Source organism: Silene latifolia, chromosome 11 (assembly GCF_048544455.1).
Source record: "Silene latifolia isolate original U9 population chromosome 11, ASM4854445v1, whole genome shotgun sequence".
Lineage (NCBI taxonomy): Eukaryota > Viridiplantae > Streptophyta > Magnoliopsida > Caryophyllales > Caryophyllaceae > Silene > Silene latifolia.
The window spans coordinates 170,190,598-170,218,308 of record NC_133536.1 but is presented as its reverse complement, the minus strand read 5'-3'; the positions used below and the strand labels follow the sequence as shown (position 1 = coordinate 170,218,308).

Here is a 27,711-nt window from a genome sequence, read left to right as displayed (position 1 = left end):
TTATTTTGATAATACTGTTACAACAAAATGTCTGGAAATAACGCAATCCAAATGCCTAGTGCCACACTTGGACGCGAGTCCTGGCTGAAAATATTCATGGACCAAATGAATCAGTTCACACGTCTGAAAAACGACGGGTCCAACTTTGCGAACTGGGAGGCAGCACTACGGAATGCTGCCATTGCTAACGGTAAGCTCAGGTACTTTGTTTTTTGGTAGAATGTGAGCTTTTCATTAAAATAAAACAATATTACAATATGATTTAATACAAACAGAAGCTACAAAAGCTGAATACTAAACATGAATATCCAAACTAAGTAGCCACTCCTTATCCCTTTGAGGCATAACAGTCTGAATTTTCTGAAGAATTCGTGCCTTGACTATAGATTGGATCTCCTTAATCACTCTTCTTGGTGTAGCTAGTGTTAAGTAGAGTCTGCATTCATTCCTGTATTTCCAGATACAATACCAAGTAGTCATTAATGTCATCCTAACCACAAGTTTCTGCAACTTTGTACAGTTCAGATTAGAACCAGATATCCTCCTGCATCACCATTGTTCAACTCCATCAATAATATGTGAACTATACACATAGCTGCCAAACAGATGCTCATGTGTCTCAGTAGCTTGCTCACAATTCACACAACTGTTACTGTCACAAATCTGCAGCTGGAACAGCTTATCCCTCAGCTGCAAACCCTTATGCTTTACCATCCATCCAACTAACGAATGCTTAGGTATGTTCCAAGTAGCCCAAACACTATTATACCACTGGACTAGGGGGTGTGGACCCTGCAACCAGTAGTAACCAGACTGAATGGAGTAGCCCCTAGCATCAGACTGCCAGTAACCACCCACAAAACCAGAGTTCAGAAGATTCTTAACTTTACAGATATTCCTCCAGTTCCAATTGGCATCAGGAGGAGGTTGATAACTATGCCAGTCAGCTCCTTTTAGATAGACATGATCAATCCATAGAACCCACAACCTGTCCGCTTTAGTATGTATCCAGTTAACTAATTTACCAACAGTAGCTTTGTTCCACACCTCTGCACTTTTTATATTCAGTCCACCTTCCTTCTTCCTACAAAAAAATTTCTCCCAAGCTATTAGAGGTACCCTGTGATATTCAGACTCCCCACTCCAAAAGAAGTTTCTACAAATTGCTTCAATTCTACTAATAACACCTTTAGGGATAAGAAATATAGAAGCCCAACAATTATGGAGAGTATTTAACACAGAGTTGATTAAGACAAGCCTGCCTGCATAGCTTAATTTCCTTGCACCAATACCTCTGATCTTATGAACCACCTTACCCAATAGTATATGACAATCAGCTTTAGACAATCTGCCTGGTTGGATGGGCACTCCCAAAAATTTGAATGGTAACACCCCTTGTTGGAATCCTGAAACCTGAACAACATCCATTCTCACTTCATTAGGGACCCCATTAAACACTACCTCTGACTTAGCAGAATTGACCCTCAAGCCAGAAGTTGCAGAGAAAGTAGATAAGGCCCTCAGTAGTAGCATAATTGACCTGATATCACCCTTACAGAACATTAGCAAATCATCAGCAAAAAGAAGATTTGTCAACTTCAGGCTTTTACAAAGAGGATGATATCTAAAGTACCATCTTCTAGTGGCATACTCCATAACCCTAGTCAAGTACTCCATACAAATGCAAAAAATGAGTGGAGAAATAGGATCTCCCTGCTTCAATCCTCTTTTGCCATGAAAATATCCAAAGTGTGAACCATTTAAATTAAGAGTATAAGATGGAGTAGTAATGCACAACATAATCAACTTCCTAAAATGCTCGGGAAAGATGGAGTAGTAATGCACAACATAATCAACTTCCTAAAATGCTCGGGAAAGTTAAGAGCATCTAACATTTGGTCCACAAACTGCCACTCAATTGAATCATAGGCCTTATGTAAGTCAAGCTTGAACATACATCTTGGTGAAACCATACCTCTATTATACATTCTAATAGATCTTAACAAATGAGTATGTTTTCAAGTATACTCCTCCCCTTAACAAAAGCTCCTTGATTCCTACTAATAAAGTCAGGTAAAATCCTTGCTAGTCTATTGTACATAACCTTAGAAATTGCCTTATAGAGGACATTACAGTAAGAGATTGGTCTGAAGTGTTTAACACTAGTAGGTCTATCAATTTTAGGGATGAGAGTGATCACAGTAGAGTTACCTGAGTCAGAAGCCTCCCAGCCTCAAAAAAATTGATAACAGCAGCTCCAACCTCATCTCCTATAATATCCCATGCATCCTTATAGAATTGACTTAAGTAGACATCAGGCCCAGGAGATTTACCATTAGGAATACTGAAAATGCATTGTTTTACCTCTTCTATAGTAACTGGCTGGGCTAGAGTGAGCCAGTGTTCCTCAGTACAACAAGGACCCCCAGTCACCACATGCTGCTGTATAGAAAGAGTATGAGTATGAGAACCCAGCAGAACCTGGTAATAATCCAAGAAGGCCATCTGGATATCAGCTCCCTCAGTACAAAGCCTCCCATCCTTATCCTCAATTTGGAAGACCTTATTCATCATTGTTCTCTTTTTAATGGCATCATGGAAATAAGCAGTGTTTAAATCACCCTCAATAGACCACTGGACTTTAGCTTTCTGAGATAAGAAACTATCCCTTGCCACAGTAAGCTCCTTAAGATCCCTAGCTAAGTCAAATTCCTGTTGAATTAGATTTACATCCTCAGGATTGTCCACCAAAGCTTGCTGAATATTAGCCAGAGCCAAACTAGCAATAGTAGTAGTGTTTTCAATATCAAAAAAGCAAGCAATATTCAACCTCTTCAAAACTGGTTTGAGAGCTTTTAACTTCTTAATTACTCCGAACATTTTAGTGCCAGGGAAAGATCTACTCCAAACATGAAGCACACTAGGTTTGAATTCAGCAGTTGTGCCCCACATATTAAAATACTTAAAGTTTCTTTTTCCTCCCAAATCAGCTCTCCTATGCACCACTGTACAAGGACAATGATAAAAAAGACCCTCAGGATGAAAATGTGCAATATAATCACCATACATAGCCATCCATTCAAGATTCCCCATTGCCCTGTCCAATCTGCTATACACTCTATTAGAAGCAGCTTGCTTATTAGACCAGGTGTAAAGTGCCCCTGTAGCAGAAATATCATCCATACAACATAAAGATACACATTCCTGAAACTGTTCCATTTCAATCTCAGTAGTGTTTCCACCAAGTCTTTCAACAGGAGAAAGAACAGTATTAAAATCACCAAGCCAGAGCCAAGGGTCAGTACAATTAGTAGCCACTTGTTTAAGAAAATCCCACAGCTCCACTCTTTCATGTAAGTCATTAGAAGCATAAATCATTGTCAAATAAAACTTCTCACCATCAGTTTGAGACTGTACAAACATATGGATATATTGAGCATTATAAGCCAAGAACTGTATATCAAAACAATCATATTTCCAAAAAAACCAGATTCTCCCCCCTTTATGCCACCTGCAGTTAGTGGTCACACTTCAACCATCACAAATAGAAGTAGGTCTACTTAACTAAGCCAATACCGGTAAACCCAAGCCCCAATGGAGGAGTTAACGAGACACTTGCTTATAGTGACTTCGTCATGGAAGCGGGTGCGATAAAGAACGTACTCATCTTTGCAATGGAAACCAATTTGCAAAGACGCTTCATTGCCCAAGGTGCAAACAAGATTTTCACCACGCTCACTAACGAGTTTTCAAAAGCACCGTGAATCGTTACTTATGAGCATACATGTCGCTTCTTTGATGTGAAACTCCAGAAGGGCCAACCGGTTAGCCCACACATTCTTCACATGATTGAGAATGTCGAGAAGCTGGAGGCACTTGATTTTAAAATCAGTGAGAGCATTGTCATAGACCGAATGCTTCATTCTCTTCACGATGGTTTTGCCCTTTTCAGGGCGAACTACTACATGAATGACTTGAAAAAGAGTCCTCATGAGCTACACTCCCTTCTCGTACAGACCGAGAAGGATATGAAATTGAGTGGGAGCATGAAGCAGGATGTTCTCACGATTTCCAACAAGGGTAAAGGTAAGGGCAAGGCTCATGGCGACCTAGCTGTAGGTAAGCCAAAGTTTAAAAAGCCAGGAAACGGTAAGAGTGGGCCCGGTGAGACTAGTGGCTCACATGGCAAGGCAAAGAGCAAGGGTGGTGACATTGAGTGCCACCATTGTCACAAGACTGGACATTGGAGGAGGAACTGTCCCGTCTACCGTGAGGACATCAAAGCAAGCCGCGTCGTTCCTGTTGGTATGTCATCTTATATTCATATGATTGAGATTAACCATGCAAGTTTCGGAACTTGGTTACTTGATAATGGTTGTGGTTCTCATTTGTGTAATCATTTGCAGGGCCTAAAGAACATCATACCTCTCGAAAAAGGTGATGTGGACCTGCGAGTCAGGAATGGAGCACGAGTTGCTGATGTCTCGAAGGGAACATATGTAATCCAACTCCCTAGTGGTTTTGAGTATTTTTAAATAACTGTTACTATGTAACAGTTTGTCTAAGAACATTATTTCTGTTTCCGTACTTGCTAAAGACGGTTTTGCATTTTCAATAAAGGATAATAGCTGTATTTTCTCTTTCAATGAAATGATTTATGGTAAAGCAGTTTCCATGAATGGAATTTACATCTTAGATCAAACCACGGAAGTATTACACATGAATAATAAGAAGTTAAAGGTTGGTGACAAAGATCAAACCTATCTATGACATTGTCGAATGGGACACGTAAATGAGAAACGCGTGAAGAAACTCGTCGATAATGGGACTATTCCCGCATTCGATTTTTCTACATATGGCACGTGTGAATCATGTCTCATTGGCAAGATGACTCGAATTTCCTTCAAAGGTGTTGGAATGCGCGCTAGTGACCTATTAGGACTCATACATACTGACGTATGTGGACCTATGTCAATTACCGCTAGAGATGGCTATAGATATTTTATCACTTTCACGGACGATTTAAGTAGATACGGATATGTCTACTTAATGAAGCATAAAAGTGAGTCTTTTGAGAAATTCAAGGAATACCGAACAGGTACTGAGAACCAACCGGGTAGAAAGGTTAAAGCACTCCGTTCAGATCGGGGTGGCGAATATCTTTCAAATGAGTTTGATCAACACCTTAAAGACTGTGGAATCGTTCTACAGTTAACTCCACTTGGAACACCTCAATTAAATGGTGTGTCCGAATGGAGAAATCGAACCTTACTTGATATGGTTCGATCCATGATGAGTCACACGGTAGTGCCTGATTCATTATGGGGTTTTGCTCTTTTTTCAGCTGCTCTTATACTTAACCGAAGTCCGACTAAAGCTGTCGACAAGACTCCATATGAAATGTGGAAGGGAACGGTCCCTAACTTGTCCTTTATTCGGGTTGGGGCTGCGAGGCTTATGTCAAGTGGAGACACGAGGATAAGCTCGGCCCACGATCGGTCAAGACATACTTTATAGGTTATCCAAAAGGAACATTTGGTCATTACTTCTATTCGCCTACCGAACATCGAGTTTTTGTTGCGGCTAGTGCGACGTTCATAGAGAAAGAATTTCTCGAAAACAAGACGAGTAATAGAACCTTCGAGCTGTCGAAGATTCCAGAACCAACAACCGAGGAACAGATGGAGGAAGTTGTTCCTCCAACTGATTATATGGTTAATATTCCTGAGGAACCTAGGAGGTCGGGTAGAGTCTCTCATCCTCCGGACAGATACATTGGTATGGTCGAGGAGAATGACGTTTTACTCCTTGAGAGTAATGAGCCCGCTACCTATAAAGGTGCTATGGCCTGTTCCGACTCAAAGCTATGGCTCGAAGCCATGCAATCCAAGATGGACTCCATGTATGAGAATGACATATGGGATCTAGTTGATTTACTTAATAAGGTAAAACCTCTACAGTGCAAGTGGCTTTACAAAATAAAGCGTTCTGTAGACGCGCAACCAGACACCTATAAGGCACGACTAGTGGCAAAAGGTTTCACTCAAGTGCACGGATTGCATTATGATGAGAGTTTTGCACCTGTAGTCATGCTACGATCCATTCGGATAATCTTAGCGATTGCCGCTTTTCATGATTATGAAATTTGGCAAATGGATGTGAAAACCGCCTTCTTAAACGGTTATTTGGAGAAAGAGTTGTACATGGTGCAACCCGAAGGTTTCATAGATCCTGAACATCCTAAGAAAGTATGCAAGCTTAAGCATTCCATTTATGGACTTAAGCAAGCTTCTCGGAGTTGGAAACATCGTTTCGACCAGGTGATAAAAGAGTATGGTTTCACTCGATCGGTCGAAGAACCATGCTTATACATCAAGTCGAGTGGGAGCAAGATTGTATTCTTGATATTGTATGTCGATGACATACTCCTGATTGGGAATGACATTCCTCTCCTATCTTCGGTTAAAGAATGGTTGAAGAACCATTTCCAGATGAAAGATCTGGGTAAGGCACAATGCATTTTGGGAATCCTTATCTACCGAGATAGATCACGATGGACGTTATCACTTAGTCAGGAGTCTTATTTAGATAATATTCTTGAGAAGTTCAGCATGACCAACTCCAAGAAGGGGAACCTTCCAATGACGTCTTGGATGCAGTTGAGCAAGTCTCAGTCACCCACGACGCCTGAAGGGATTGAGCGCATGAGTCGTGTTCCTTATGCATCTGCAATAGGATCAATCATGTATGCCATAATATGCACACGTCCGGACGTGGTATATGCATTGAGTATGACGAGTCGGTGCCAAAAGAATCCAGGTGAAACACACTGGATAGCTGTTAAAAATATCCTCAAGTACCTACGGAGGACTAAGTATAGGGTATTGACTTATGGAGGCGATACTAAGCTATGCGCAATCGGTTACGCAGATGCTAGCTTCCAAAGGGATCGAGATGATTCAAAATCTCAGTCCGGGTTCGTCTTCACTCTTAATGGTGCTGCGGTCAGCTGGAAGAGTTCTAAACAGAGTGTTGTAGCAGATTCTACTACTGAATCCGAGTACTATGCCGCTTCGGAAGCAGCTAAGGAAGCGATATGGATACGTCAATTCTTACAAGGACTTACGATAGTTCCTAGTTCGAATGACCCGATCACCATCTATTGTGACAATAGAGGTGCCATCTTCCTGGCTAAGTAGCCAAAGTCTAGCAACAAATCTAGACATGTACATCGGAAAGCTCACCTGATCCGTGATTACGTGGAGCAAGAAGAGATAGTGATTGACAAGATTGCGACGGATGATAACATCGCGGACCCTCTCACTAAACAGTTGAATTTTGATAAGTATGAAGGGCACGTGTAGATACCCGTATCCGTCGATATTGGAATTTATAGAGAACCCGACAAACACCCGATGATGATAGGACACATGTATTCTTTAGTTGTCATTGTCATTATTTGGGTTCGTTTTACGATGTAGAATGGGCGTCGTCGATGAAGTATTTTATTAATTTAAATGATATTTAAATTAATGTTTTTTTTAGTGAGTTCATTTTATTAATTTAAATGATATTTAAATTAAAGTCTTTTTAAAGTGATTTCAATTTAATTTATTTTATTTTGAATTTATTTTCCCAAGTTTATTTTATTGAAAATAAAATAAATATTTGATTTGAAAAATCTTTTATGAGTATATTTGATTTGAAAAGTCATTTATTTTAATGGGTTAATTGATTTGAAAAATCGATTTTAAAAGCGAAGAAAACTCGTTTTTAAACATGTTTTTTGAGCTCGATTTTAGCTCGGTTTTTGAGCCCGTTTTCTTTACGAATTGGCACGAATCTCGAGTACACTAACCAACCTAAGCCTCTACCCATCCACCCTTGTTCGAACCCCCTATCCACGGCCCAAATTCCATCCCCAAACACCCCCCAACCAGCCCGCGCATACAAACAGCCCCCCTGTTTTGGCAGCTCAATCCCGAGCCCAAAACCCGCTCCAAATACCACCAAAACCCGTACCCATTAACCCTAACCCATACCCTACTATCCTACCCATATTATCCTAGCTTAATCACCAAGAAAACCCCTCTCAAACCCTCCCAAAAGCTGCTGGACAGCAGCTATGCGTGAGCAGGCCCGACTGCCTCTCCCTCTCTTTTACCCTACTTTAACCCCTTATAAATACCACCCCTTCACCATACATTTATTCCTCTAAGTTCTCCCCAGATCCTACCATCACCCACAAGCTTTAAACCTCAGAAACAAACCCTAATTGCCTCTCAAAAACCCTCCACAATACCGACATACAAACTGAAACTGTTTGTGTGTCCTCCTCGAAAAACAATTCGTTCCTCCCTCAAACCTCCATCAAAACTCGAGTTTCTTGTTCCTAATTAACCATATAACATCTATCTACACATTAGACAAAGATTTACGAGCCAAATTGCCCTTGAGAGTACACGAAATCCCTCGAAAAACAGAGTGTTATACACTCTCGCGGTTTGTTTCTGTCTGTCCAGTTCTGTTTGTGCTCGTTTTTCGTGCCCAATAACTCAAAACGAACAGGGGTTGCTTTAAGATCTCTGTTCTCCTCTCTTTCTAGTTTTCAAAACATCTTTTAAATCTAATTTTCATCGTGAAACGAGGGAGAAATCGCTGTTTGAAAGTTGCTGTCCAGATTCGATAAAAACGCGTGTTTGCTTTGTTTCTTCGTCGACGACGGCCTCTCGAGATAAAATCTACCATCGATTACGACCCAAGACGGTGTCAACGATACATGTAGGTTGAGGTTGCTTCAAATCCTCCTCTTTCTCCTTTTTTTATTTCGTTTTTATGTTTGTTTTTCTTATAGTATGTTTTGTTTGTTTATCGCTTTTTATTTATCGTTTAAATTAACTATGAAACTAGTTTAGTCCGAGTATGAGTTAAAGTACCACCATGAACACCCGCGTTGACTTGAGATGGGAAAGAAACCGCTACATCAGTCGGTCGTACACCCCCGTCTCATTTACATATCCTCGTGTTCAAGGTAGGGCATTAATAAAACGATTTTAACTTCGTTCTTCGCTTTTGACATCTCCTCTTCTCTCGTGTGATTCGACCCACCTTAGGACCCGTCACATGTTAGTATGACCTCTGATTATTAACATATAACTCATTTAGATGACATTAGATCAATTTGATAACCTAATTAGACACATTAGTGTACATCGACATAGCTTTTAAAATCAACTAACAATTCTGTAACTTAATGAACGCATCTCTCTCTTTCACCTAATTTCTCGCTAGTATAAGAGTGCGTGATTAGCACCTTCTTATTAACACTCGATGAGTTAACTTAATTAGCAAACTTGACCTAATTTGACCCCTTTTGGCCGTGTAGAATACACCTTTGCGCGACATCCTTCCAATCGATCAACGTTGTTTCTAATTCGTTTTCTAATTTGTTTCCTATCCCGTTTCGCGATCAATTGATCTAACTAATGAACCTGACCTAGGACCTAGAGTAGCCGTGTTTGGTTTGGCCGTGATTTGGCCGTGTCTTTTGGTCCTTCTGGTTTCGTCCGTTTTATGAATCGCTTGTTCTTTATTGCTTTATAACTTGTAATTTACCGTTTGTTCATCGAGTTGTAATTTTAAATTTAGTTTTCTTTTATCGAGTCAAAACATCTTTCAAAAACCTTAGTCTTGTTTGGTTAGATGGTTGTGCCTCAATGCATGTAAGAGCGTATTAAATCGCATGTTGTTTAAAGCAACCTGGCCCGATTTATGCTAATACATGCTTTGATGCATAGCCCTATGTCTAATTCGATGAGATTAAGTGAAAGCACACATCACGAGGAGTGACCCAAGGCCGTGAGTCATGTAAGCCGTGGGCCACCCCTCTTGTGCACGGTATCCTAGGCCGAATGGCCGTGTATTTGCGTCGTGTACGGTTTTGTGTATAGCAATTGTATTTTAGATCGAGTTGTATCTTTAATTTGTCGTTGTGTCGGCATGAAATGCCTGGTTTGTAATAGGTAGATCCCAACGGCTCCCCCATTCCCCCTAAGCCTTGTTTGCTTTCGTTTATATGTTGCTTAGATCAATCAACCCACATGCTAAATTACAACTTTGACAAAGTTAGTTTAGTTGCATCTAAATCGACATAGAAACTTCACATGTTAGGGTTAAAACGATGTTTGCATTTCATATATCGTAGTAGCTATGACCTTGTTTGAAATCCATACTTGACTTAGTAGAGGCCGTTATTGACGGGCGGGGTTGGGTGTCCTTATGGGCTTCCCAACACGTACCCTCACCCCTTACTCAAGATCTATGGTTTGTGGATTCGTCTAAATACCATTGGATTACGAGAGTCATTCAAATCGAGTGATATAGGGTACAAGTCTTTATCTTTAATCACTCGTAGTCGATTGGCTTTATGCTTTTCGATGAAAGGTGTAAAGTTGACTTGAACGGTTCCAAGTTCCCAAAAAACTTGGTGGCGACTCTAATTTGTCTTAATTCGATTCGAAAGAACCTCGAGTCGATTATGCCTAGTGTGGATCCCGCGGACGCAGTTCCCGAGGGCCTTGTCCACAGCACGTTATTTCCATGGGAATTAAACGTGTTCCTGAGTTGTAGTAGTCGATTATGGATTTGATACATTATCTTTTTCATATACTATTTATAACTTCATCGTTTTATAATAATATTTTGTTTTTCATGTGGATTTGATCTTGACGACAACTTAGAACGCCACAAAGTGAACTGAATTACATTATATTTTGTTTTGGTTCGTAATTGCCTACAAGAGCTGATAACTCTTGCTATTATATTGTGCAGTCGATTGATGGTGGGTTCAACGAGCCATAAGTCAAACTGTTGACTGATCGATCACAAATGCGAGATTATAACGATACCTCGTAGGACGTGTCAAATTTTGGCGCCGTTGCCGGGGAGGTGGCGCAATTTTGTTGCTTTAATTAAGTTTGCCATTCGTCTCAAGGAATTTATTCCTTGAGGCTGATCTTATTTTCTGCAAGTTTTGACATTTTGCAGATTAGCTGTTGCTTCAAAAGTTGGTTGACGAAATGCCTACGATTACAGAGCATACAGAGCCATGTGGTAGATGTGGCGAGGAGGGACATGACCTCTATGAATGTGTAGCGAGTATAGAGCGTGCTCTTGCTTACAAGAAGTACAAGCAAGGGGTCCCTTTTTCTCAGCTTTACGAGGAGATAAAGAGCGTCTCTGCCCCTTCTTCGCCAGTATCACGACCGGCCTCTCCCTCTGCAAGAGAAGAGATCGCCGAGTTGAAATCCATTATGATGAGTATGTCAAAAGATTACGCCAGTATGTCACAGAAATCTGATACGGTTATATCAGAATTAAAGGAGCAGGTCGCGCAGTTGACACAGACGACGGATCAAGCCAAGTTTCTTCCAATTTGCGATCCAGTCAGTACAATAAACTTCCAAAATGACCCTCCTCATGAAGAAGACAAGGTATTGGCAGCCAATGATGATTCAGACGATGATCTGGACGAGTTCTTGCAGGAAATACTTGCTGCGTGTGCAGTAACCACTCGATCTAGCAACCAATCTACTCGATCGAGCGGTTCTAATCATCAAGTCACTCGATCGAGTGACAATGGCGGTCGATCGAGTAACTATGCTGAAGAAGACACTCGATCGAGTGACAAGACAGGACGATCGAGTGAAATTGAATAAGAAACTGGTCGATCGACCAGTAAAAGTACTCGATCCAGTGCATTAAGTGGCGGAATTCCTAATTCAGTATCTAACACCGCCACCGTGTCATCTTCCCCTGCTGTGGAGACGTCACGCATCGATAAGGGTAAGGAAAAGGTTGCGGGACCACTCATTGCTACCAGGGTACCCTTCCCAAGTCGTCTGAAGGACGCAAAGATCGAGCAACAGTACGGTAAGTTCGTGGACATCGTGAAGAACCTTCAGGTAACTGTCTCTTTTTCTGAACTTGTTACTCAGGTTCCTACTTACGCCAAGTTTATGAAGGATATTGTGACGCGTAAGAGAAATCTGAGCGAATTTGAGACGATTTCATTCATGGAAGAGTCTAGTAACCTGTTGTTAAATAAGGCCCCTCCAAAAATGAAAGACCCGGGCAGCTTTTCTATCACATGTGTCATAGGTAATATGATTATTGATAATGCCCTTTGCGATTTAGGTGCCAGTGTCAGTGTCATGCCCCTTCTTGTCTGTAAGAAATTGAAGATAAGTCACTTCAAAGTGACTAACATTACCCTACAGATGGCTGATAGATCTGTTAGGAGACCTTTAGGTGTCTTGGAGGATGTGCCTGTGAAAATAGGCAAGCTTTACATCCCAGTGGACTTCATTGTCTTGGATATAGCTGAGGACACCCGGACCCAAATTATTTTAGGAAGACCGGTTCTTTGTACAGCTGGGGCCGTTATTGATGTCAGACAAGGGCGTCTGACTCTTGCAGTAGGGGATGACGCTATCACATTTAGTTTGCCCAGTACTTTAGCCCACCCAATGATAGAGGACACATGCTATTCGGTCGATATCATTGATGAGTCTATTTATGACTTCTGGTCGGGTTCTTTTATGAAGGACCCACTGGAAGCTCTCATGCTTTTTGATGAGTGTGCAGATAGTCCAGAGGACGATGACGCTGCGTTGGATCTGCTTGTCGATGATTTAGATGAGCATGACGGGGAGCAGGTGGAACAAATGATCAGCACTCTTTGCTCTATTGAGGTAAAGGTACCGGAACGTAAGCCTCTCCCATCTCATCTTAAATATGCTTTTCTAGACGATACAGAGCAGTATCCAGTCATCGTTAGTGCCAAGCTTAGTGATGATCAGCTGACTTCTTTGTTAGCTGTACTTAAGAAAAACAGGAAAGCAATGGGCTATTCACTGGACGATGTCACGGGGATTAGTCCCGATATTTGTATGCATAGGATAGAGCTGGAGGAGGATCACAAGCCTTGCGAGGGGGTCGGCGTCGGCCTGAACCGAGAAGATGCGAGGATGTTGTGATGGCCGAGGTAATGAAGTTCTTTGGATGCGGTATTATTTATTCGTAGGTAATTCTAAATGGGTAAGCCAAAGTCACGGGTAGTCCCGAAGAAAGGAGGGACAACTGTAGTTAAGAATGAAAAGAATGAATTAATACCCACCCGAGTAGTGACTGGTTGGCGGATGTGCATTGATTACAGACAGCTGAATGCCGCCACTAAGAAAGACCACTTTCCCCTTCCTTTTATTGATCAAATGGTAGAAAGGTTAGCTTCTCATAAATTTTTCTGCTATTTAGATGGGTATTCAGGGTTCTTTCAGATCCCTATCCACCCAGACGATCAAGCCAAGACTACATTTACCTGTCCCAAGGGCGTTTTTGCGTACCGCAGAATGCCTTTTGGTTTGTGCAATGCCCCTGCCACCTTCCAAAGGTGTATGATGGGGATATTTTCAGAGTATATTGAGTCTATCATGGAAGTTTTTATGGATGACTTTAGCGTATATGGAAGTGATTTTTCTAACTGTCTGTCTAACCTTGAGAAAGTGTTGTTATTTGTATTGAGGTTAATCTTGTCTTTGAATCGGGAGAAGTGCCACTTCATGGTCAACGAGGGAGTTGTCCTAGGGCACTTAGTTTTCGATAGGGGAATAGAAGTTGACAAAGCAAAGGTGGAAGTGATTCAACAATTACCACCTCCTGTTAATGTTAAGGGGGTGAGGAGCTTCCTTGGTCACGCTGGCTTTTATCAGGTTTATCAAGGATTTCTCCAAAATTGCTAAACCACTTACACAAATTTGTTGCTTAAAGATGCCCCTTTTGTGTTTACTGATGCTTGTCTTTCTGCTTTTAACAGGTTAAAGCAGGCCTTAGTCTCCGCGCCGATTATACAGCCTCCCAACTGGGACTTGCCGTTTGAGATCACGTTTGAGATCAACGAGCCTTGTCCACAGTTTGGCGACTCCGCTGGGTAAAAGAGGACTAGTTACACTGTGTTTCTAGGGTCTTTTCCTCCGAGGTGAAACTGGAAAAGAAAGTGTTGGAAAGTAAAACATTACTCATAGTGCTACGATTCATGCATAAACCCTTAAGGACTTGCCCGGGCCGTCCCAGCGTTTCTTCGTGATGCGTGGGGGGCGACGTCCCACTATGCTAGGAAGCTGCACATTGCTCGCTTCCACTTCACCTCGCGTGGTTCTTGATGGTGGGGACGATCTTCTAGGTACTCTACCTTAAGACACCTTGCTCTATAAGACCGCAAAAGGATGGAGGGCATAGACCTTCTTGTAGAAGACTTGCCGAGACTTAGAAATGTCTAGGAGCATACATCCTTATAACATGAGAATGACAATGTGCAATTTGTTTTCCTGAGTCTTTTTCGAAATTTCCCATGTCCTTTTCAAAACCGAACTTTTGAACAACTTACTTTCAAAATAGCATGGTTTTAAAAACGCGGAATGCTGCCCAAATAGGACTAGAATTTTCGGCCCAAAACAAGCTTTTATAGTCGGCATGCTGCCCATTTCAAATCTCTTTTTTCAAATCGATCATTCGTTTTTCAAAGTCAATCCAAAATGCCTCTCGAACCTCAACCAAGCATGAAATGCGTCGAGTCGTGTCCGGGTCATGGCCGTGTTAGGCCGGGTGTGTTTCGTTCTAAGAGTCTAGAACATGACCCTGTTGGGTCACCCAAGCTCACCTCTTGGGCTTTGAGTCATGTTGGTCGACCATTTGGTCTAGGATAGTCCACAGAAACGTCCAAGCTAGGCCATTATGGACGTTTCATATGAACCCATGGGCTATGTTAGCCCAATCACGGGTTTAGTCACACCAAGTCCAGTTTAGAATCGAGTTATGACAGTTTGAGTCATGTTGTTTTGCCGAGTCTAAAATGAACCAAGGTCTAAATCAAACCGTGAGTCGAACCCTTGTTTAGTCAATCTCAAGTCGAGTCTTTGTTTGAGTCAGGTTGGGGTTGTGTCCTTAAGTGTACAGGGGCTCTTACATTCGAATATTGACTCAGTACGGGGTTTTCTTGTAGAAAGGCCGCCAAAAACCCGACGTCAAACAATGGAAGATGTTGTTAACAAGCTTACTGAGGCCGTGAACCTCATGATGACCCGCATGGATACAATTGAATATAAGCTGGGTGAAGATTCCCCTCCATTTACCCCACCTCTGACCGATCTGGAGAAACGGTTCAAGTTCATCGAAGACCGTCTGAAACTCTCCCAGGGGAAGAACATCCACTACGAAAATGCTAGGGCCTATGCCCCAGTTCAGGATAAGTTGCCCACAAACATGGTACTCACCGATATCCCAAAGTTTAAGGGCACAGAAGATCCGGTCCACCATGTTAAGGCCTATAAGGGGTACTTAGCATGAAGGGAGTACCGCTAACATGCTCTCCGAAATTTTCGCTCAATCTCTGGATGAACACCCGAAGGCGTGGTTCTACAATCTGGACCTTAAGAACTTCCCTACTTTCGAAGATATCACGGTGGAGTTTTGTAAGCACTATGCTGATAATGTTGAGATTCAAACCAACATAAGAACATTGGAGGTGATGACACAGAAAGACAAAGAAGGCTTTATTGAATTCCTTGCAAGATGGCGTTATTTGAAAGCGTGAAATTAGCCAAGAAGCCTGATGAAGTTGAAATGGTAGATAAGTTCGTAAAGAATCTACGACCTATTTACCGCAATGCTCGGAAATACTAGAATTTTGGTTCTTTCAAAGAATTGATAAGAATCGGGATAAAGGTAGAAGATGATGTCATAAGGGCAGAGGCGGAAAAGCCGAAAGGGTACCAAGGGGCCTCATCGTCTAAGGGCAAGGCCCAAGCAAAGCAACCCATTTAGATGAAGGCATCAATCTATTAGAAGGGCAATCGAAGAAGTCGCAGCGCCAAACGCCTAGGGCATTCACCGATATTGGATGCACTTATACATACGCTCTCCAAAGGCTCATCGCCCAAGGAAAGCTGAAGCCTATTGGTCCAACTCCGGACCCACCCGCTGAGCAACAAGGTAAATGGTATAAACCAAATGCCTACTGTGCCTTTCATCAAGGGAAAGGCCATGATACTGAAAGGTGCTATCGACTGAAGCACGAAATTCAAGACATGATCGAGAATGGAACACTCTCGATCCCAACTGTTAAACCCAATAACATCACCAATCCATTTGGCGATCACGCCAACTTTGTTTCTGTCGAAGACAATGTCGATTATTCCCATCTTATCCGCCCATGTCACCGCAAAGGAGTGTTTATCGGGAAAATATTTGTGGATTGCTCTGAATTCTTGCCGAACCCGAAGAATGAAATTCAAGTCGGGAGTCTTGCTCTAGAATGTACTCCTCTCATTAACGAAGTTAATAAAAGACAATTCGATTCACCAACCTTTATCACTGGCGTAGATCCTCAGAGGACTACCTCGGGATGGAGGCAGACCATCAAAGGGATTAAGGACCAGAGCCGAGCATCTAAGCTGACAGCTGAACAAGGGAAAGCTCAAGACCAGATTTGAAAAATTATGAGTCGGGATCTGTTTTCTTTTCTTAGTCGAGTCGAGTCTAGGACTTTCTTTTCCTGAAGTTGAGTCGTTTGTCCCGCGATGACCTAGGATGTGTCCTAGGAATCGTTTCTTCGAGTCTGCTAAGCTTTTCTCATTCCAATAAAAAGTTGCAGTTTCATTTCCAAATATGTCTTGTTTCCAATCCTCAATCATTCCGAAACATGATAAAATGCACAACACACTCAAAGGCATCCCTGGGGTAGAAATATGTCCCGTTTCAAAATGTAAGGTACAATAGGATTCCGTGTTTGATTCCTTTACCTATTCCATGTCTGGCGGTAGAAAACCTCCATCAGAATCAGTGCTTGGGACAAGCCTTTAGATGATTCTAGGATGAACCCGGACTAGCTCCTTGTTTTCCATATTGATGACGGAAGGCAAGCCTTTTCCCCAACAAAATCATCCCATCTCGAAGAGAGAAGATATCAACCCGTTCTAACAAAGAATTGTTAGTTCCTATCCAAATTAGTTGGCGAAGCCCAGTTTTCAAGGTGTATCCATTTATGACTAAGAGAATGAATAGAAGATCATTTTCCAAGAAAAAAAAAAAGATGAAAAAGAATCAAAAAAAGAGAAAAATTGGAAAAATGAAAAAAAAAATAAAAAAAAAAAAGAAAAATGAAAAAAGATGAAAGAAAAAGAAAAAAAGAAAAAAGATGTTGAAGTTGTTGCAGAACGCTTTTGGTTGAATGTCGAAGTTACAGAAGCCAGAAGTCAAGTCAAGCACCCATAGTTGAAGTTCAATGGGCGAAGCCCAAAAGCTTAAGTAGTAACCTCTTTACCCCTAAGTCCTTCCTGAGATAGTTACAAGGGGATACTCAGGAATTTTGAGAATCATTTCGCTTGTGTTGTTACACCCAGCCTTTAGGGTCCAGACATGGAAATTTGAACCCACATCATTTTTCAACCCATTTGCACTCGTGGTTCATCAAACCCGAGACACCCATTCCAACCACATCAGCATCCATAGCTCTTGGCCTTAGCACCACAAAACAAACCTTCAGAATGATGGTTAACCATTCCAACTTGTTATTACCAAGCTCCACATCCCAAAAGATCCAAGCCTTTTACACCTAACCCCAAACACGGGATTTAACGGTACTTTACAGGCTAGAATGGGATACGACATGATACCTTAGGTGAAACCTTCGAGTGTGTACACACAATCAAAATGCCATGTTTATGCACCATGATCGAACTACGTCGGATTTGATTTCGCTCCACGCGACTACGTAGGCAGTCCTTTAGAATAAGGGATTCAATCCACTCATCAACCAAGTTGTCATCTTGTCGGTTTCTTACGGATCCTAACCAAGTCCAAATGAAGCCACCTTTGTTTGAGTCGGTCTTAGCACTCGATGTAGGCTAGGATAAGGATATAGGTTCAGATGAGTAGTGTCAAGTCTCGGAATGAGCTTTATCTAACGGTGTAGACAATGATGCTGAGTCACATAGATGTGGGTTTGTGTTGGGAACAGAAAATATGAAAAACCCGCTGAAAAGAAAGATGGCGTGGAAGAAAAAATAATAAAAGCTCGCTGAAAAGAAAGAAGGCGGTGGCAAGAAATGATGAATACTCGCTGAAAAGAAAGGAGGCGAGGAGAAGAGTGACAGAATGTTCCCAACAAGAGTGATGTGTGATGTCTAAGTGTTCTCATAAGATCAGTCTGTGTTTAGTGTCGGGCGAAGCCAACGTTGTTGCTCTGTGAGTTTAATCCACCTTGTCAATGCCAAGTGATCTTGATTCCCATGTGCCCTCAGGAGCACGCCCATGCCATACGATATCCCCATCCCAAGTTCGACGACCTTGTGATTCCCATTTGCCGTCTTTTGTCGCCATAATGGCCAATTTACATTTCTACCCCCAATAAGTCAATAATCGAATTAAAGCCCGTGCACACTTACGGTTTTATTTTCCCTTTTTTTTTTACGGTAGCGGGCTACGCCCACGTTGTTTACGGGTCATACGGAGTGTCTGAGTCGTATTTCATGCTCACCCGTCAAGGTTCGATTTCAAAAATTTCAAAATTTCAAAATTTCAAAAACTTTCGAAATTTCAAAAACTTTTTGCGAATTGTGGATAGATGATCCAAGTAGTAGAATCTTTTTGGGTCGATAGCCCAATTATTCAAAATTTTCAACATGTTCAAATTTCGGGTCGATGACCCAGTCTTTCAAACTCAAATTTCGGGTTGATGACCCAACATTCCAAGTGATGTCAAATTCAATTTTTGGGTCGATGACCCAATCATTCAAAATTTTCAAATTCAATTTTCGGGTCGATGACTCAATCATTCAAAATTTTCAACTTCAATTTTCGGGTCGATGACCCAGTATTTCAAATAATCCAATTTCAAGATCGATGATCCAAATGTGCTTATGTGATGATTATCGCTCGTACATTTTCTATGTTTCAAATATAGCAGGATATGCTTCAACTGGGGGCTCTAAAGTCTTCGACTTTAGAGCCATTCAAATCAGGGGCTCAAGCCGTTGGCTTCGAGAGACCATTATCAAGATGTAAAGGATGACATCCACCAAGAATTCAATTCAATACAAGAGTATGAAATGGAAGAATTCCGTAGCTGAAAGCAAATGATGAAAGCGGCGGCAACCTCCTTGGAAAGTCCGTCCCATTTTGGCACTTTGCCGCCAAAGCAGATGATAAACTTTGGGCAAGTGTCAACAGATGATGAATTTCGGACAAACGCCAGCAGATGATAAACTTTGGGCAAGTGTCAGCAGTTGCCGAACTACGACGCGGGTTTGATTCCGTCAGAAACGGATACGTAGGCGCCTAAGGATAAGGCTCAATCCACCATATATGCAATTTATGGGTCGACGACCAACAACGATAATTCGACACAAGAGAATCAAGAGTCAATCCCCAACGAAGTTTCAGGTATGATCTCTTCTTATGGCTGGCGAGCGTATATACGCAAGTCTAATGGACTATAAACGACCCGAAGAATCCTCAGATCGAGAGGGACCTGCGGTATACTTTGACTTTCGCCTTGTCCAAGCCTCAGTCAAAGTGGGGGCTCTGTAGATACCCGTATCCGTCGATATTGGAATTTATAGAGAACCCGACAAACACCCGATGATGATAGGACACATGTATTCTTTAGTTGTCATTGTCATTATTTGGGTTCGTTTTACGATGTAGAATGGGCGTCGACGATGAAGTATTTTATTAATTTAAATGATATTTAAATTAATGTTTTTTTTAGTGAGTTCATTTTATTAATTTAAATGATATTTAAATTAAAGTCTTTTTAAAGTGATTTCAATTTAATTTTTTTTATTTTGAATTTATTTTCCCAAGTTTATTTTATTGAAAATAAAATAAATATTTGATTTGAAAAATCATTTTATGAGTATATTTGATTTGAAAAGTCATTTATTTTAATGGGTTAATTGATTTGAAAAATCGATTTTAAAAGCGAAGAAAACTCGTTTTTAAACATGTTTTTTGAGCTCGATTTTAGCTCGGTTTTTGAGCCCGTTTTCTTTACGAATTGGCACGAATCTCGAGTACACTAACCAACCTAAGCCTCTACCCATCCACCCTTGTTCGAACCCCCTATCCACGGCCCAAATTCCATCCCCAAACACCCCCCAACCAGCCCGCGCATACAAACTGCCCCCCCTGTTTTGGCAGCTCAATCCCGAGCCCAAAACCCGCTCCAAATACCACCAAAACCCGTACCCATTAACCCTAACCCATACCCTAGTATCCTACCCATATTATCCTAGCTTAATCACCAAGAAAACCCCTCTCAAACCCTCCCAAAAGCTGCTGGACAGCAGCTATGCGTGAGCAGGCCCGACTGCCTCTCCCTCTCTTTTACCCTACTTTAACCCCTTGTAAATACCACCCCTTCACCATACATTCATTCCTCTAAGTTCTCCCCAGATCCTACCATCACCCACAAGCTTTAAACCTCAGAAACAAACCCTAATTGCCTCTCAAAAACCCTCCACAAAACCGACATACAAACTGAAACTGTTTGTGTGTCCTCCTCGAAAAACAATTCGTTCCTCCCTCAAACCTCCATCAAAACTCGAGTTTCTTGTTCCTAATTAACCATATAACATCCATCTACACATTAGACAATGATTTACGAGCCAAATTTCCCTTGAGAGTACACGAAATCCATCGAAAAACAGAGTGTTATACACTCTGTTTTGTGATTTGTTCTGTCTGTCATTCTTGTTTGTGCTCGTTTTTCGTGCCCAATAACTCAAAACGAACAGGGGTTGCTTTAAGATCTCTGTTCTCCTCTATTTCTAGTTTTCAAAACATCTTTTAAATCGAATTTTCATCATGAAACGAGGGAGAAATCGCTGTTTGAAAGTTGCTGTCCAGATTCGATAAAAACGCGTGTTTGCTTTGTTTCTCCGTCGACGACGGCCTCTCGAGATAAAATCTACCATTGATTACGACCCAAGACGGTGTCAACGATACATGTAGGTTGAGGGTGCATCAAATCCTCCTCTTTCTCCTTTTTTTATTTCGTTTTTATGTTTGTTTTTCTTATAGTATGTTTTGTTTGTTTATCGCTTTTTATTTATCGTTTAAATTAACTATGAAACTAGTTTAGTCCGAGTATGAGTTAAAGTACCACCATGAACACCTGCGTTGACTTGAGATGGGAAAGAAACCGCTACATCAGTCGGTCGTACACCCCCGTCTCATTTACATATCCTCGTGTTCAAGGTAGGGCATTAATAAAACGATTTTAACTTCGTTCTTCGCTTTTGACATCTCCTCTTCTCTCGTGTGATTCGACCCACCTTAGGACCCGTCACATGTTAGTATGACCTCTGATTGTTAACATATAACTCATTTAGATGACATTAGATCAATTTGATAACCTAATTAGACACATTAGGGTACATCGACATAGCTTTTAAAATCAACTAACAATTCTGTAACTTAATGAACGCATCTCTCTCTTTCACCTAATTTCTCGCTAGTATAAGAGTGCGTGATTAGCACCTTCTTATTAACACTCGATGAGTTAACTTAATTAGCAAACTTGACCTAATTTGACCCTTTTGGCCGTGTAGAATACACCTTTGCGCGACATCCTTCCAATCGATCAACGTTGTTTCTAATTCGTTTTCTAATTTGTTTCCTATCCCGTTTTGCGATCAATTGATCTAACTAATGAACCTGACCTAGGACCTAGAGTAGCCGTGTTTGGTTTAGCCGTGATTTGGCCGTGTCTTTTGGTCCTTCTGGTTTCGTCCGTTTTATGAATCGCTTGTTCTTTATTGCTTTATAACTTGTAATTTACCGTTTGTTCATCGAGTTGTAATTTTAAAGTTAGTTTTCTTTTATCGAGTCAAAACATCTTTCAAAAACCTTAGTCTTGTTTGGTTAGATGGTTGTGCCTCAATGCATGTAAGAGCGTATTAAATCGCATGTTGTTTAAAGCAACCTGGCCCGATTTATGCTAATACATGCTTTGATGCATAGCCCTATGTCTAATTCGATGAGATTAAGTGAAAGCACACATCACGAGGAGTGACCCAAGGCCGTGAGTCATGTAAGCCGTGGGCCACCCCTCTTGTGCACGGTATCCTAGGCCGAATGGCCGTGTATTTGCGTCGTGTACGGTTTTGTGTATAGCAATTGTATTTTAGATCGAGTTGTATCTTTAATTTGTCGTTGTGTCGGCATGAAATGCCTGGTTTGTAATAAGTAGATCCCAACGGCTCCCCCATTCCCCCTAAGCCTTGTTTGCTTTCGTTTATATGTTGCTTAGATCAATCAACCCACATGCTAAATTACAACTTTGACAAAGTTAGTTTAGTTGCATCTAAATCGACATAGAAACTTCACATGTTAGGGTTAAAACGATGTTTGCATTTCATATATCGTAGTAGCTATGACCTTGTTTGAAATCCATACTTGACTTAGTAGAGGCCGTTATTGACGGGCGGGGTTGGGTGTCCTTATGGGCTTCCCAACACGTACCCTCACCCCTTACTCAAGATCTATGGTTTGTGGATTCGTCTAAATACCATTGGATTACGAGAGTCTTTCAAATCGAGTGATATAGGGTACAAGTCTTTATCTTTAATCACTCGTAGTCGATTGGCTTTATGCTTTTCGATGAAAGGTGTAAAGTTGACTTGAACGGTTCCAAGTTCCCAAAAAACTTGGTGGCGACTCTAATTTGTCTTAATTCGATTCGAAAGAACCTCGAGTCGATTATGCCTAGTGTGGATCCCGCGGACGCAGTTCCCGAGGGCCTTGTCCACAGCACGTTATTTCCATGGGAATTAAACGTGTTCCTGAGTTGTAGTAGTCGATTATGGATTTGATACATTATCTTTTTCATATACTATTTATAACTTCATCGTTTTATAATAATATTTTGTTTTTCATGTGGATTGTACTGACAACTTAGAACGCCACAAAGTGAACTGAATTACATTATATTTTGTTTTGGTTCGTAATTGCCTACAAGAGTTGATAACTCTTGCTATTATATTGTGCAGTCGATTGATGGTGGGTTCAACGAGCCATAAGTCAAACTGTTGACTGATCGATCACAAATGCGAGATTATAACGATACCTCGTAGGACAAATTTTTGTGACAACGTAATGGAGTCCTAAATGTTTAAAAATATTCGGTGTCAGGTCGTGGATAGGACATCCATTGTCTTCCTAGATTCGATTCTTTTGACTATCGACTGTCTCTTGAGATTAAGGCAGTTTTTAGGTGACTTTGGTTTCTTTCTCACGGTCTGCCGTAACTGGAGGCTAAGTAGATTTTTTCTAGGTCATTTCATACTGTGCTTACATCTGCAGGATTCGAGTTGAGGAAAATATCCAACCCTTATCAGGTATAGTTATTTCTCAGGGCCACTCGAGGAGTTGTAACTGAAATGCATGGCCATGCTCGAATGATGATTCGTTTATCAGTTAAGTTACTCTCTAGTCGAGGAAACCACTCTTAATACAGATCACTTGTAAAATACGACCTTTGTGAATATAGATTTTGCAAATTGTTTTACATTGAATGGGAGAAATTTTAGGATATGAGAATCGGTTATCGCACATACACTTGTTAGGACAAGTGGGAGTTTGTTGGAGCTTGTGTCCTCCACAAATTAGTGTGATAACATTTGTAAATATCTTACAGGTTCACAAGGGTATACTTCGTATTTTAATCAGTTGATTAACGATTACCTAATAACGGTTGGCTTGCTAGAAAGTTTGACGTTATTATCATACAGATGGCGGTGATCAACTGGTCCCTAAAGGTCACACCTATAGGATGTGTTTGAGAGATGTGGTTATAGAAATATAATCACATTCATGCCTTATATGACTAAACAGTTAGTCAATGTGTTTATAAGACAATTATTTAATGAAGATTAAATAATATTAGTTGAGACGAATTAACTGTAAATTCCTAAATTGAATATAATAAGTTATATTTAATTAAATGTATGTAATGTTAGCTTGGACGAATTAATATGTTAATTCGTAATTAAATGTAATCGGTTATATTTAATATCAACAAGATGAATGTGTCATAGTGGTAATAGTGAGGGTACTCAAACCAAGAGGTCATGGGTTCGATCCTCACTAGATGACAATTTACACATTTTATACATTTTTGGAATAACCGAAAATAAGAGAAATAACTCTCCTAATTTCGGATTATGGGCCGAGTAATTAGTAATAAAATTCTACCCTAATCTCTCTCTCATACACGGTTAAAGGGAGAGATAGGAGTAAATTTTTTAACCTAATTTTTCTATCTCACTCTTGCCTCTCATCTCTACGAAAAACACAAAAAAAACCTAAAAAATTAATCAGTTAATTTTTGGATCGATTCTAGCATAATCAAAGGGCATTTCTCATATCGTGTTGGGTGCAATTCATAGGCGAATATCAACTTTGATATTGTTCTTAGGCCGTTTTTGCTAGGACCGAAGGTTATTTCTTAATCCTTTATGTTTTTGTTTATCCAATTTAGTTTTATGACTAGTATTCATCACTTTATGATTCGTTATAATTCTTATATTAAAGGGATGCATACAGATAAATCCCACACGATCGACTAGTAAAGTACTCGATCGAGTGAAATATGACTCCAGCAGCTACTTGTTCGTTAGTTTCAGCTTTGACTTGATTATTTAGCTCCCGAAATAGCATCACGCATCCCAAGACAGCTATATTTCCGCTCCAAATTCACTCTTCCTCCAAATGCATCCTAAACGGACGATAAACGGCTTGATTTCACTACTCTCTAGTCCATTCCTGCAAATAGAACAAAACAAACCAAAGTAGCATATTCGGGGCATTTCGTAGCATAAAACTACGATAATAGCATAGAAATACGTGCATAAAAAGGCCTAAAAGGACTATATAAAATGCACGTATCACGGGTTTTGACACGAGTTTTGAGGTAGCTTTGGCACACCCCCCATCTCCATTGGTCCCGAGTTCGATTCCCCATACACCCACCATTCCCCCTCCCTTTTTCCTTCCTCAAACCCGACCCCCAACACCCCTTCCCCTGTTTTTCCCGAGCCCAACCCGCTACCATACACCACCAAACCCAACCCCAACTAGCCTAGCCATCCACCCATCACCTAGCTCACTAGACCAGCATCTATCCTAGCCCAAACCTATATCAAAACCCGCACCAAACCCGTGCCCAAACCCACAACCCGAGTCCCTGTTTTTGTGAGTCAAAATAGGGAGCTCTCAGTCGCTTTTCGAGTCCCATACCAAGCCAAATACTTCCCCTATCCTTTTATGATTATTCCAAAGTAAGAGAAGTCTTTTCCTCATCCCAACAGCTCAAACACTTCCCAAAACCGATTCAAATCTTCTTTCAAATTCTATCACTTTCCAAAATCGATTATATTCCATATCTTTTTCAAAATCCTACCACATCTCAAATCCTTCCATAAACCAACTCCTAAGCCTCTATACCATCTAACAAACCGAACTCTAGCACCCCCATCTCGTTTTCCTATATAAACAAGCTCATTTACACCGAAAAAGGAGACGAAACACACAACACTCATACCCGGTTTGAAACCCTAGCAAACCACCATCAATATCATGTAATAAAGCAACCCAAAATTTCTCTCATACCCAGAAACAAAGTACAAAGTTCATACAAAGGATTAGATGAACATTAGAGCATCAATTTGCTCTCTTATTCGTGTTCTCCCGCGTTTTGGACAGCCTATGTTCACATCCAATTCTCGTCATTTTTAAACCTTTTTTACCTATGTGTTTTTGCTAAAGTTTGAATCTTTGGAGTCTAAGGATTCCATAACATCTTTCGTATTTAAATTTGAGTAAGAAACGAAGTCACAATCTTCATTTGAAAATCGCTGCACGAAGTGCTTTTTTACGCGAGAAATTGTTTTTTTTTCGAAATTGTTTTCGTTAAATTGTTTTGATTTTTGTTTTAGGATCGCTGAAGAAGCGCCTTCTAAGAAACACTTGCAAACGGGATCCCGAGTGGTATCCAAGTTTACATGTAAGTTGAGGGTGCACAAAATCCCGTGTCTTTCTTCTCCTTTTGCTCATGTATGTCACGGCCTAAGGGCCTTTTTGCTCGTTTTTTATCGTCTTTAATTTTCATCTCATGTTTAGTTAATATGTTTTGTAATTATTATGTTAATGATGGGTTAATTGTTGTTTAGAATAATAGTATGCTAATCACATGTTTGTTTTCAATTTATGACGATAACATGTTAGTTAGAATAATTATCGCATGTTTAAATTATAAAATGAAACAATTTGTTAATTGTATGACGATAACATGTTTTAAATTGATTAAAATGAAATTTTAGTTAGTTTAATTTGTTCTCACATGATTTACATATGTTTAATTTTAATTACGAATTAATTAGTTTAACTCACATGTTTAATGTTTTGTTTTAATTTTAATTATGAAATAGTTAAAAGATTAATTCATATGTTAGATTTATTTGATTTATGATGCATGTATGTTATTTGTATCGTTTATCATTGTTAAATCACACCTTGGCCAAATTAATATGTAGAATGCATGGTAAATGAATTAGACATTCATAGGTCATACAAAACCCGATATAGGACGATTTAAATTATTGAATTTCTTTAAAGAAATTAAATGAATTCATCTCTTCTTATGACGATTTCTCGCTAGTTGAATTGCGCATGCTTAAGATCCAATTCATGAAACTCGATGACTAGAATAATCAACATTGACCACCTGTTTTGGCCGTGTGTATGGCCGTGTGTTGTCTCGGCCTTTGTGCCAATTTGGTTCGGTTTTGTTTTGTTTAATTATTGCGGTTTTATTTCAATTGTTATTATAAACGGCGCCAAAATTTGACAGGATAAATCGCACACCTATCAAAGATAAACCAACTGGCCTAAACTAGTGTAGTAGAGGAAGTTAGGATCATATCCACAAGGAGACAATTGTGTTCTATTTGCTAATTATAAGTCCGTTTGAGTCACAAATTTTGGGGGTTGATTGGTTTGTCTATTAACTAATATAGCAAGCAAAGAGAAATTAAATGTAGAAAAAGGATTTCAAATAATAGGAAAAAAGAAGATAGGATATCGGGTCACCACAGTCAAAACGATCAAAGGTAAGGTCAATGGTTGGTATAAATACGGTCGAGGGGTAATGAAAAGGTCCTTCCGGTCCGCTATTCGCCCTAGAGTACTAATTTAGCTTTCGCTCTAATTAGGATGGTCTATTGTTTGTAGCAGATCTAACTTCTTCCAATCTCTCGATCTAGGTCAAAGTTTCCCGGGTCAAATAATTAATTACATCGACTTAACCAATTAAATGTTATTAGATGCTACAATTAACAACACAGATTTATATTAATGCCAGACCTAATCACCTAATTAAGATCGTCTTATTCTCATGCCTCCCCTAAATCCTAGCAAAAGGAATTTAGCTATGCATATTTAAATCTATGATAACAATAACAAAAATGATAATTGATTCAAACATGATAAGTAATTGACAAGAATAATAAGCATGAAATAAACGAGATTAAAAGAGAAAGGAAAGGACAAGAAGAAGGAATAAAGGAAGAACAAGAGTAAATTAAATTACCGAAT

General features: G+C 40.3%; 1 protein-coding gene across 1 annotated transcript; it reads right to left on the bottom strand.

Moving 5' to 3' along the window:
- Positions 1 to 294: 294 nt before the first annotated feature.
- Positions 295 to 11,311, bottom strand: LOC141614346 (uncharacterized). Its single transcript, XM_074433099.1, has 4 exons — positions 11,220 to 11,311; positions 2,212 to 3,511; positions 554 to 1,551; positions 295 to 448 (listed from the first exon to the last, which is right to left on the bottom strand). The coding sequence occupies exons 1-4, from the start codon at positions 11,309 to 11,311 to the stop codon at positions 295 to 297; spliced, it is 2,544 nt and encodes an 847-aa protein (XP_074289200.1).
- Positions 11,312 to 27,711: the final 16,400 nt, after the last annotated feature.

What these genes read in the sequence shown, in the direction of transcription:
- LOC141614346 (XM_074433099.1), bottom strand. Translation starts at nt 11,311, where the DNA reads ATGGATTTCAACTCGGCGATCTCTTCTCTTGCAGAGGGAGAGGCCGGT. An exon ending in GAGACGCTCTTTATCTCCTC is followed by an intron (nt 3,512 to 11,219) that starts GTAAAGCTGAGA and finishes CACTAACTGCAG; the next exon opens with GTGGCATAAAGGGGGGAGAA. An exon ending in ATTGATGGAGTTGAACAATG is followed by an intron (nt 449 to 553) that starts GTGATGCAGGAG and finishes CTGGAAATACAG; the next exon opens with GAATGAATGCAGACTCTACT.